Raw genomic sequence first — 12,294 nt, 5'->3', positions numbered from 1 at the left:
CAGACAGCTCCTTTCTCCTGGACTGGTCAAATAGCACCCCCAGGCCTCACTTCCCTGCTTTAGAGAGAGATGTGGGAAACCTGCTTGACCCGCCTGAGAACTTTTTCTGGCTGCAAAAATGAGCAATTGAAAAATCAACAGGAATTTAATAAAAAAGCATGCTGGGTGGAGAGAGGTTGACTCGCTTGTATAGCAGGGCATAACAAACTTTGGGAACTATTTTGGCTTTTAGACAAATGTACATTGCATAGCAGCATTATAGAACTTGTGGAGTTGTTTCAATTAAAAGAGAGCGAATTACATCCATTGTTTGCCAGTTATTTTTTAGTCCATTTTTGCTTGAGATAACCATATTTCATAATGAATATTAGTATAAACAGGAAGTAGAGTTTGGTATTTTAATGATTTATAATAGCGAAAAAGGAAAAGCTAAACAGCTGGGTTCTGTGGATGGTGGGGCTGAAGCAAACGCAGACTCATCTTAAGGGCTTGTAGAATGAGTGCTTGCCGAGAAGACGAGAACCCCATTGGAAACTGAGGCATGCCCAAACCATCTGCTTCTTAACTTGGCAGATGAGATGTTAAAGATAAAACCTACCATTTCCCATGCAATGACTTGATAAATGTGGCTGTGGGTGTGAGTCTTTGCCACCCCCCCAGCTTCTCTCGAGACAGGATCTCACTATGTAGCCCTCTTAGCTCACTATGTGGACCAGGCTGGCCTAGAACTCAAAGGTATCCACCTGCCTCCGTTTCCCTGGTTAAAGATTCGCACCACCACCCCACCACATTGAGCTAGTGCATATTTTTATATTTCTGTGAGAAAGCATAATACATGAAGATTGGTTGAGCAACTTTACCGTGTGCATTTATTTAGCCACTGGCCAAAAGAGCTGTGGCCTGACATCAAATTTTGTCAAATCTGTTGTGTCCTTCGCACATCTCTGAGATAGGGATGCTTATTTTAATTTCACCTTAATAGTTTAACACTTGAAGGAAATAGTATGGGCAAAGTGTATCATCATGTATCTTTCATTTTCATGATAGCTAATTGGTTTGGTAGAGGCACTTTAGTAAATATTTTATACATCATATGTAATTTCAAGAGATCACCTTCTAAACAAATAAGCAGATTTTGTGTTTCTCATAGAAACAGATCCGGAAGAGTTCAACTCTTGATAGAGAAGGATGGTGGAGGGTAACATTAACGGTGTGTATATTTTCACTGCTTCCCATTTAAATTCTTTTTGTTCCCGTTAAGGTTTTAACAAGTCTTCCCTTTTAAGTCGGCAACACTTAACTGTGAGAAAACAGTTTGTTCAGATCTACACAGGTTAAGTTTTCCACTTGTAATTTTAGGATTAACATAGGAATGAGAAATGAGCTTTAAGTGTTGAACCCAGTGAGAGTTTAGAACTAGAGTTCTAGGTCCTTTACTGGGCCAACCACGATCAATCTTACAGTCTCTGTCACATCCTTTGTGGAAGGGGATTTGGCTTCAGATTTTTATCACTCATGGCAGAGGAGCCAGTTTGTTAACATGGAGTCTTAGTCAGGGTCACCATTGCTGTGATGAGACACCATGACCAAAAGCAACTTGGGGAGCAAAGGGTTTATTCAGCTTACATTTCCAGGTAACAGTCCATCACTGAGGGAAGTCAGGACAGGAACTCTAACAGGGCAGGAACTGATGCAGAGGCCATGGAGGAGTGCTGTTCTCTATGGCTTTCTCAGCCTGCTTTCTTATAGAAGCCAGGACCACCTCCTCCATCAATCACTAATTAAGAAAATGCCTTATAGCTGGATCTTATGGAGGCATTTTCTCAGTCAAGGCTCCCTCCTTTCAGATAACTCGAGCTTGTGTCAAGTTGATTTAAGATTAGCCAGCACAGGTGGTCAGTGTATACAAAGGACAAGTGAATGGCCAGTTACTCTCTCAAGGGGTAGCTTCTGTATTGCAGGCATTTTCTATCAAAACGCTTCAATGATAGGGCAAATTTCAATTGAATTAATTTTAACAGAAGAAACATGAAGACCTGGAAAGATAGCCACAGAACAGCAGGGACTGAAGCCTCAGATCCAGGCATGTAGCCACATTGTGGCCACAATTTGAAGTAGCAAACCTCCTCTTGGCCTATAAACCATGTGCTGTACCATCCTCATCTTGAGGCTGGTATTGCATTTCACCTCACTCTCAAAGCTCCTTAGAAACATCGTACCCACATCAAAAATAAATAAATAAATAAATAAATAAATAAATAAATAAGTAGTTAAAAGAGGCTGGAGAGATGGTTCAGAGGTTAAGAGCACTGGCTGCTCTTCCAGAGGACCTGGGTTCAATTCCCAGCACCCACATGGCAGCTCACAACTGTCTGTAACTCCACTTCTGGGGGAGCCAATACCCTCACACATACATACATGCAGGGAAAACACCAATGCACAATAAACAAAATACATAAATCTTAAAAGAATCATACCTGCTTTTAGGGGAGCCTTTAGCTACCCATGAAACTGCTCTACATTTGCTCAGTGACCTGCAACCTATGGCCAAAATTGACAATTGTATCCTTGTCAACTTTCAACAAATTAACTTTTGGGTTAGTGAGAAGGCTCAGCAGATAATGGTGCCTGCCACTAAAGCTGAGGACCTGAATTCAATCCCCAGCCCCCATGTGGTGGAAGGACTTTTTGTCCTCTGGCCTCTGCTTGTACACTGTGGTACATGCCAGCCCTCACGCCACAATTTTTTTCTTAGATGTCTCACCCCATAGCCTTAGCTGATCTGGAACTCATTATGTAGACCAGGCTAGTCTTGAACTTGCATAGTTAGTAAAGACCACTGGTAATATAATTTAAAGGTAACTTTTAGATGTTACCCTTTGTACAATGTTCAGCAGTTGCTTCAGAATGGAAACAATCAACAATGCTTTTGAAATAGTCTTCTATCTAGTGTTTGGGATGGGAGTAGCTGGAGAGATGGCTCATCGATTAAGAGCACTGCTGCTCTTCCAGAGGACCTGAGTTCAATTCCCAGAACCCACATGGCAGCTAACCATTGCCTTAACTAGAGTTCTAAGGGATTCAACACCCTGCAAAATGTGGCAAAACACCCTTATGTATAAAATAAAAGTAAATCTTTTTTTAAAAAACTGTCTGTTAGGGGCTGGAGAGATGGCTCGGCAGTTAAGAGCACTGACTGCTTTTGCAGAGGACCTGGTCCAGTTCCCAGCTTCTATATGGTGACTCTCCATTGTCGATAACTTCAGTTCGAGGGAATCCAACATCCCTCTCTGACTTCTGTGGGCACCAGATACACATGTGGCCCACAGAGGTGCATGCAAGTGAAACCCTGACACACACCTTTAATCTAGCACTTGGGAGGCAGAGGCAGGCAGATTTCTATGAATTCAAGGCCAGCCAGGACTACACAATGAGATCCTGTCTCAAAAATGAAATTAAACAAAACACCGAATCACATAAAGTAAATAAACTGAGTATTTGTTAAAAATCGATAAAAATCTTCTGAAATTTAGAGACAAATGCCACATAAAAATGGTGGCACTTTAGGGGAAGTCACAGGTCTATGCAGTGATCTTACAACCATGTCAATTTCCCACAGAATTCTCCGATACCTGGCACTTACCACATAAGGACTTTTCTTGAAGAGTCCCTATTAAATCCAGTGAAAGCAACCTACAATTTTAAAAACGAAGGGAGGAAAAGGATACCGCTTGTGCAGAGAAACAATCCAGTCCCAACCGACCTCCCGCAGTACAAGCCTCCCGACTTCGTGGACTTGTTGAAGAAGCAGATGGCATCCTACTCATTCAAAGACCAGCCCCGGCCCAATCCCAGCACGCTGGTTGACAAAGATGAAGTAAGTTGCTACCATCAGATGGTGTTCTGTGAGAAAAGCTGCCAAGTGTACACTGGGGGAAAGGAGCTTTAGGAGAAGAGTGTAAACCCTACCTCCAAGGAAAATACCTAGGATATCTCATTCCCTATAGAAATGGAGCAAGACAGAAGATGGCCCAGCAGTCTGAACTCTTGCTCTTCTTCCAGAGGACCCAAGTTCAGAGGACCCATGTCAAGCAGCTCAAAGCTGTCTGTAATTATAGTTCCAGGGAATCCAATGCCACTGACCTCCTCAGGAACCTGTATGTATGTCTACATAACCACACTCACGCATGCAGGCAGGCAGACAGACAGACACACACACACACACACACACACACACACACACACACACACCTACATATAATTTAAAAACAATAAAACCAAAGAGATGTAGAGATGGAACAAGGACTTCACGGCTTGCAAATGTGTCCAGTGAGCTCTTTCCTGTGAGTCTTATCCCAGGCAGAGGTACGTCCTGGCAGGACCCTCTCACCTGGGGACCCTCAGGATCGGGCTTCAGGCCACACACTGGTCTCTTGAAGCAGTTGATGTGGTGGCTCCTAAATGGAAGGTGCTGCCTCTTGCCATGTAAGTGTACCTTTTAAAACTCTCTTGGCTGGGTGGAACTCAGGGGTGGAGCCTGTGCTCAGAGCTCCCAAAGCTCTGGGCTTGCTTGGCCCTCAGCACCAGAACAGACAAGAAAAGAAATTTCGTTTTTCTTCCAGAAATGCGTCTGTCTGTAGTCATGGAAGGGTCCAGTCCCACTCTCAGCACCACCAGTTCACTGATGGCCCTGACAACCAAGCACCCCTGTGCTTTTGGGAGTAGGCTGTGCCAAGGGCAAGTGCTTCTGGCCTAGAATACTTCAGGACCAAGACCAGACACAACACGGCAAGGGCTGAGATAGAGTGCGGTAGGGAGCACCAAGGGAGAGCTCAGTGTAGGCTGGAAAGCATCCAGTTAAGGAGGGTTTAAACCATCCTTGATTGGCAAACATAGTTTCTTGTATATGACTTTCATTGTTGTTTTTGGGAGAGAGTTTTTCTGTGTAGTTTGGGCTGTCCTGGAACTCACTCTGTAGACCAGGCTGACCTCAAACTCGCAGAGATCCACCTGCCTCTGCCTCCTAAATGCTGGGAGTAAAGGCATGTGCTACCACTGCCCAGCTCAAGGCAGCACTTTTAATTGAGGGTTTTGACCACAAATGCAGCCCTCTTTCCCGTCTACCATGGACTCCACCCACAGTGAGGAGGCAGGCAAGGTTTAGATAGCTAGAACCTAAAGGATGCACTTCTGGGCCCTTGCATGGCCTTTTTGAAGAGATATGTGCTCTCTTCAAGGCAGGTTACTTGGAATTTCAGTCATTCTTAGTTCTCTATGTCTTAATGGAAAGAAGTGACCATCTGTCCTCAAGATGCATGGCTGATGGTTGAGCACAAGAGGTTGTAGCTGGGTACAGTGGTACATGCCTGTAATTCCAGACTGAGGCTGAGGCAGGAGGATTTCAAGTTCCACGACAGCTTGGGCTGCATAATACTTTGGTCAGAAGACAAAGTATTCTAATTAAAACTTGCAACATGGGGGAAAACGCCTTTGATGCCAGGCAGAGGCAGGCAGATCTTTGAGGCCTGCCTGGTCCACACAGAGAGTTCCAGGACAGTCAGGACTACATAGAGAGACCCTGTCTCAAAACAAAACAAACAAAAAGCCCTTGTCTTCAAAACCAAAAATAAGCGAGGAAGAGTTGTGATTGCTAAGTGAACATAAAACTTTCACCCAGATATGGGCACACATGTGCAACATGGAATTGCTAATGCTTCACCCATCTGAGCTGCCAACAGAACAGACTGGAAGGTTCCTTGGGTAAAAACCTGACTCTGTTTGCTTCAGTGAACAAATACAAACCCTGGGTTATACTTGGCTTTGCAGCGTGCTATCAGGTAACCAAGCTACGGGTGAAATCCTCCTGGCCACCTAACTCATTGTCTGCCATTTACTCCCACCGCCTGTTTCCTGTTCGGTTCTTCACCCATCCTCGGGGGCCAGCCAAAGGCACACTGTGGAAATACCACACAGAAGGTTGTGCCGGGCACAACTAAAAACCTTAATTAAAAGACCCACGGCTTTAGCTTACCCAGAGGGCTGGACAAGTCTTCTGCAAACATAGTCTTCCTGTTTCTTTATTGTCTTTTCTCCTCCCCTCCCTGAGGCCCACAAAGGATTAAGTTCCAGAAGCTGAGAGGTCAATGTTTTCCTCTGTGAAGGTATCTGAGAACACGCTCAGTCAGAAAAAAATGCTGTCTCCTCGCCTGTACAAAATTCAAATTCTGACCTCAATGAATAATTTGGATCAGGGCATTTGTTAAAATAGTATGGCATTCTCAGTTTTAATAGAGCATAGCTCCTCCATACTGGCGGCCTTTTGTTTGTGTTTTTGCTATTTTTTTACTCCCTGTCCCTCTTTGTCACCCCCCACAATGATTTCAGTACCCACAGAGATGACTCTTCAACAGCTGGCTTCTTGCTTTCTTCATCTCTCCTCTATCTCAGAAACTCACTTAGGTTTTTTTTTTTTTTTTTTTTTTTTTTTCAAAACTCAAAATTTCAACCCTCCACAGTGTCAATTAGATGACTCTTCTCTGGCCAGGCCTAGCAACCCTGCCCCCAGTCCACCTGAACTCACCAATTTTTCCACTTCTTACTGCTCTCATCCCTCTCATGTCTTCTCTTTGTCACAAACTTAAATTTTGTAGTTAGTCACAATGCCCCCTCCCCAAGTCCACTGTCATCATCTCTCACTTGTTTGGCAAAGCCATACCTTGGTTCAACCTGACTTGTATCTGGTAGCTGTGTCCATGTTGGGTTTTTTTTTAATTATTATTTTATTTTATGTGCATTGGTGTTTTGTCTACATGCTTGCCTGTGTGAGAGGTGCTGAATCCCCGGAAACTGGAGCTATAGACAAGTTGTGAACAGCCCTGTGGGTGCTGGAAATTGAACCTGGGTCCTCTGGAATAGAAGTCAGTGCTCTTCTCCTCTGAGCCATCTCTCCAGCCCCTGCGTTCATGTTCTTAAGGGACTATCTCATTTTAAGGCCTTCACTGCCAGTGAGCATCAAGGGGGCTTCTTAGTTTGTTTGCATCCCTACTCCTGCGTGACCCTAGCTCTCATCCTTTCTCTGACACTTCTTTCCATTCCTCGGTCTTGGTTTTTCTTCTCAGCCATTCTTCACCATTTCTGCTCCTCTGTCCCAGCCTGTTCATCTTGGAGTGCCCAGGGATTCATGCTCTTTCCCATCAGCCCTGTCCCCCTGGACAGTGAGCTCAGCCAGTCTCCAGGTACCGAATACCACCTGTTTGTCTGCAATTGCCAGAATTCGTGTCTCCTGCCTAGATGGCTCCTTGAGGCCTGCTGCCTTTTTGATCTCTTATACTTGGACAGTGAATGTAAGGTTTCTCAACTCCTGTTGTTTTGGTAAGTCTTCATGCTGGTGTGTAGGAGTCTTGCCTGTGAACCTGTAACGGTGGCCACACCCTTTGGGTGTGGCTTCAGGCAGATGGAAGGGGAAAGAAGGAAGTGTAGGGCGTGGTCTTTCTCTTGGGTCAGCCGATCTGGTAGGAAGGGCAGAGAAGCGCTCTGCAGTTCTTTGTATTTTTCTGTGTAAGTGTTCCCCAATAAACACCCTCCTTTTGTTTATCTTGGGTCTAGTGAAATCGTTTCACCCTCTCCTTCACTAGAAGGCTATTCTGCACGTTGCCACTGGCCTCTACACATCAGATGTCAATTGGTGCTCTTTCCTCTCAGCTTTAATAGCCAAAACCATCACTAAACATTGCCAAGTATCCCTGGTGGACAGCAGTGCTCTGGCTCTTGATCCCGGGTAAAGGCATTTGTGATGTGTGTGGCCTCCAGACACTTTTTCTCACCTGTTGGGAGTTGAGTTGCTTGCTCAATGTCTTCCTTAGCAAATTGATTCTTGGCCCGTAGGAATGCTACTGCTGCCCCTTTCCACATACATGTTGCTGTGTTCCTCGGCTCCAGTGAATTGCTTTTCCAGTTCTCATGGTCTTTTGGTGGCACGCTTACATGTTCCAGCCTGTGATTATCGATGACTACATATTGCTTCTTGCTCTGCACAATGTAGTTTTGTGAACTCCCCAAGGCCTGGGCAGTTTCCTTCCAGAGGAGATTCACTTTTTCCTTCACGACTTGGAGGCAGCAGTTGGGCTGGCCCTGCTCAATGGCACTGCTTCTTTGGCAATGACTCATTCCTATAGTGCAGATCTTGATGGGACACTATGCCAGGAGCTAGCCCAGGGTTATATTCCCTCAAAGGTGGGGGCTCTTTTCCTTTCTGATTCTGCTTGACCCCCTGCAGTTCATTAGCAATGGGGTGAGGTGGGAGGGGCTGACTCTCAGGAACGATCCTTTTGGGGTCTCAAATGCATATGGGTGGGGTTCCTCTAGACTACTCTACCCTATTATTGGTTGGCCTCTAGGTATTTCTTCTGGAGCTCTGTAGTTCCCTTCAACCCAGCTGAACACTTATGCTTGGTTTAGTCTTTACTGGCAAGCATCACCAGGCTAACACTGGCCCCTTATCTCCCTGGTCTGTCACTGTCCTTTGGTTTGGAGTCTTGTCCCTATTACCTGGTCAGCAGTGTCATGTGTGTGTATGTTTTAATGCTCTCATTTGTCTTTAGCATTTATCCTCCCTTTTTAATTACCTGTATTAAGAAAGTTCATATGAAGAGCCTCATCTGTCACTGGCGGGAGCCAGGGCTTTCCAGAACCTTCCCTGTACTATTGCAAACTCTCTACACATCATTTTTCATAACTGCAGACAAATCCGATGTGCAGACATGTCCTTCACATTCAGCCATCCCCTGCTGCTTTGCCACAGTGGAGTTGTGGAGTATGGTGCAGGCAGAGTTCTGTCCTGCAGGACAGTGCTGTGTGCTTCAAGGCTACCTGCAGAATAGGAGTGTCTTACATTTTAAACTCTCCCTTTGTATTTCAAACAGAAATCTCAATCCTGAGACTTAAATTCAGGCATTGGAGCAAACACAGGCATTGGAGCTTGCAATAAACATGATGGGGGGATTCGGGACAGCCTCAAGTCAGCTCCCAACCAGGAAGAATGTGGACCCACAACACTGGGGCAATGAAAGGATCAGGAGAAGGTGGTGACACTGAACAAAGTCTTGTCACCTGAAAGAAGATGACATACTGCCATAAAGATGCACAGCTTCTAGAAAATGCTAGCCACTCTGTCTCCCACACCTGCCTTTGAGGGTGAGAACGGGACACCTTCTCTTACCATGCAATGGAAACAGACACTCTGGTTTTCAAATGGGCAGAGGATAGGAGCTAGCGGCTCATGACAAGATACACCACTGACTGAAAGACGAAGTGACACTTGGCTTCAGGTAGTAATTTGTCACAAAGGAATAGTGACAGTAAAACAGTTTGACCTGATGATCAAAAACTATGGGCAGAGGAGGACAAGAGAGAGATGTCATCATTACTAATATGAAGAACAGTTGGTAACTTATTTTGTAAGGCAATCTGGTAACCTAGAAATATTTTTTTTTCAATACGAGTCTTTTATTGTCCCCAGAGACACCCCAAATTGTACTTATACTTCAGGATCTTGTTTCTGGAGCTGGGTAACTTAGATCTTACACATCAGTCTACTGCACTGTTCCCTCTTCAAGTACACAGATGCCACACCAAAACTTTCTGATGGCCTTGTTTTTAACTGTTGAGGCTTGCAATATCATTTCCTTCAATGGTTAATTCACTCTTCTGGGCTTGAGAATCAGAACAAGCAGCACTGGACCTCATCTGAGCCCTGTGGTTGTATTTTTCACCCCCCCCACTTCAGATTTCAACCCAAGACCCATTCTCCTGAATGAGGACATTGATGGGGAAGTGAGCATTCTCAGATGTCATTTTGTACCGGAAGCCCAGGGTAACATCCTTGTTCAGGCTCTGAATGTGACTGCAGATTTCTGCCACCCCACCCAGAGCCTCTTCTTTCTCTTGCCAAGGAGACTCAGCTCTCCAACAATTGATCAAAGTCCCTCCGAGGTCTCCCCTGGGGTCCTTCACAATGACTGTGCCCCTTCCGAGTGATGTTGACATTTTCTGGACGGCTGACGTTCTGATAGCTGAGAGTGGTCTTCATTCCTGAAGTAGATGGGGCAAAGAGCAGCAAGCTAGAAATATTTAAAATACAAGTAGCCTTAACCATCGTGACACCAAGTTAGGTTGTCTAGAGAGCACGCTCCCTTTAGTGGGGTCCACAGTCTCACTTAAATCACCGATTGCTTATATAACACAGCAGCATTGTTTGCTTTCCCTTTAATCAGAGGACTGATATAAATACTAGGTCCTCATGCATCCATGTGGCAGCATACTGCTGGGCACCCCACTAAAAACAATGAGTCTGATGTGACAGCGCCCAAAGTTGTTATTAAATGAAGAAAGAAACATAAATGAATTTTTATAGCCTAATCTATTTGTGCAAGTGAAAATAAACACTTGCATGAGGTTTATTTCCCCCTTTTTCGTTGAGAAGTGCACATCTCTAATGGTGACTCCCATTTGGGGAGTGGGCCTGAGGGGGGGGGGCAAAGAGCCTCGCTCTTGTCTTTCTGAAGAGCTTGAGTTGTTTCCAATGTGAGTCTTGCACTTTCTCAGTTGTGCTCATTTGTAAAGAAAAAAAAAAAAAATCCCAACTAACACTTGTTTTCCTCTCCAGCGCTCTTATTCTTTCTATGCTGCAGCTTAGGGATTCTTGATGTTACTTCCCAGCCCGGGAATGTATCTATGAAAACCACAGTTAAATGAAGTTGAAAGTGGCCTGAAGCATCTGTCTTGATTAGTGTTTGTGTTGCCTGTGAGAAGTTCAGGTAATGGACAAGGACATGAACCAGGTAACATGCCTCAGGAGGCAGCCAGGCCCAAATGCTCTTTTGACTAAGTTGATGGTACCTGGTTAGGAGGGGAGGGTCCAGTCATCACAAGAGCTCAAGAGTTTACAGTCTGAGTCGGATCCCTGGATTCCATGGCTGGGAAGAGAACTGATACCTAAAAGTTGTTGTCCTCTGACCTCTACTCACAAGCTCTGGTATTTGAACGCCAGCCGTACTCACACACACACTTATATCACACACACACACACACACACACACACACACACACACACACACACCAAAAATTTTTTTAAGAAGAAAGAAAATGTAAAGTAGATGAAGAATGCCTGTCATGGATTTATTGCTACAGTGGATATGGCCACAGAAAGACTCTGAGCCTGGGGATATTTGAGCAATATCCTCCAAAACTGAGAAGTAAAGAGAGCAAAGACTGAAAAGCTCCAGAGTGTCTGAGTACCACAAAATGTGTTGAATGAACACGAGGGGAAGTGAAAGGAAGGGAAAAACCATTTTTAAAAAATGACGTTTCTAGACAGTATTAGACATCAAGCAAAAACACTGAAAGAAGCCGGAGGTGAACAAACATCCACCGAGGAGCCAAGTTAAGTCCTCTAGCCAGCTCCTCTGCAGACAGCCTGCCAGCAAGGAGAGACCAGGACAGAGTGTTTAAGTGCAGACAGAACAAAACCCCTGTCCTAGAAACCTGGGCCCTGGGAAACTGCCTTCCAAAAGGGATGGAGAAAGAAAGACTTAGACCAACAAAAATTGAGGAAACGTATCACTAGTAGACTGTGAAAGAAACATTTAGAAAGAATGTCTGAGGCCAGGGAGATGGTTCATTTGGTAATGTGCTTCTACTCAAGCAGGATGACCTGAGTTTGGACCCCCAGGCACCATGCTTAGGGGTGAGGGAACAAACTTCACATCTGTAACCCAGTTCTGTAAGGCAGACATAAGGAGCATCCTTGCAGGTCATTGGCCAGCCGGCCAGCCTCGCCAATCAGTGCTCTCTACAGTCAGTAGGAGAACTTGTCTCCCAAAAAAATAAAATTAAAAAAAAAGGGTGGAGAGCCTCTGAGGAGTCACATAATGTTGACCTCTGGTGTTTTCTCCTCTCTCTCTCTCTCTCTCTCTCTCTCTCTCTCTCTCTCTCTCTGTCCCACACACACACACTTGAACATTCTAGAGGTCAGAAACTTGAGTCTACATTAAGAAAGGAAAAGCATTTGAAGAAGGACTATATCAAAGTCAAAGTTTTAATTGTATTGTTTGTTTAGTTTCTGTCTACTGACTAGTTTTTGTTTATTGAGACAGAGTCTTGCTGTGTAGCTCAGGCTGACCTGGAACTCATGACCCTCAGGCACTTGCCTCCTGAGTGAGTGCTGGGGTTACAACTGTGTGCTATCGCACACCTGGTTCCTCTATCTTCTTAGTTCGAGACAGAGTTTCTCTGTGA

At 44.9% G+C, this 12,294-nt stretch overlaps 1 protein-coding gene across 1 annotated transcript in view; it reads left to right on the top strand.

Annotated features, from left to right (window-relative positions):
• Positions 1–12,294, top strand: part of Stpg4 (sperm-tail PG-rich repeat containing 4) — a 52,545-nt gene that overhangs the window by 4,974 nt on the left and 35,277 nt on the right. The window contains exons 2-3 of the mRNA XM_035444930.1: positions 1,151–1,210; positions 3,620–3,877. Of these exons, the coding sequence (XP_035300821.1) occupies positions 1,151–1,210; positions 3,620–3,877 (318 nt within the window). The remainder of the gene's footprint in view (positions 1–1,150; positions 1,211–3,619; positions 3,878–12,294) is intronic.

Source organism: Cricetulus griseus, chromosome 5 (genome assembly GCF_003668045.3).
Source record: "Cricetulus griseus strain 17A/GY chromosome 5, alternate assembly CriGri-PICRH-1.0, whole genome shotgun sequence".
NCBI classification, from domain to species: Eukaryota; Metazoa; Chordata; class Mammalia; order Rodentia; family Cricetidae; genus Cricetulus; species Cricetulus griseus.
This window is presented reverse-complemented; position numbering and strand designations above follow the sequence as displayed.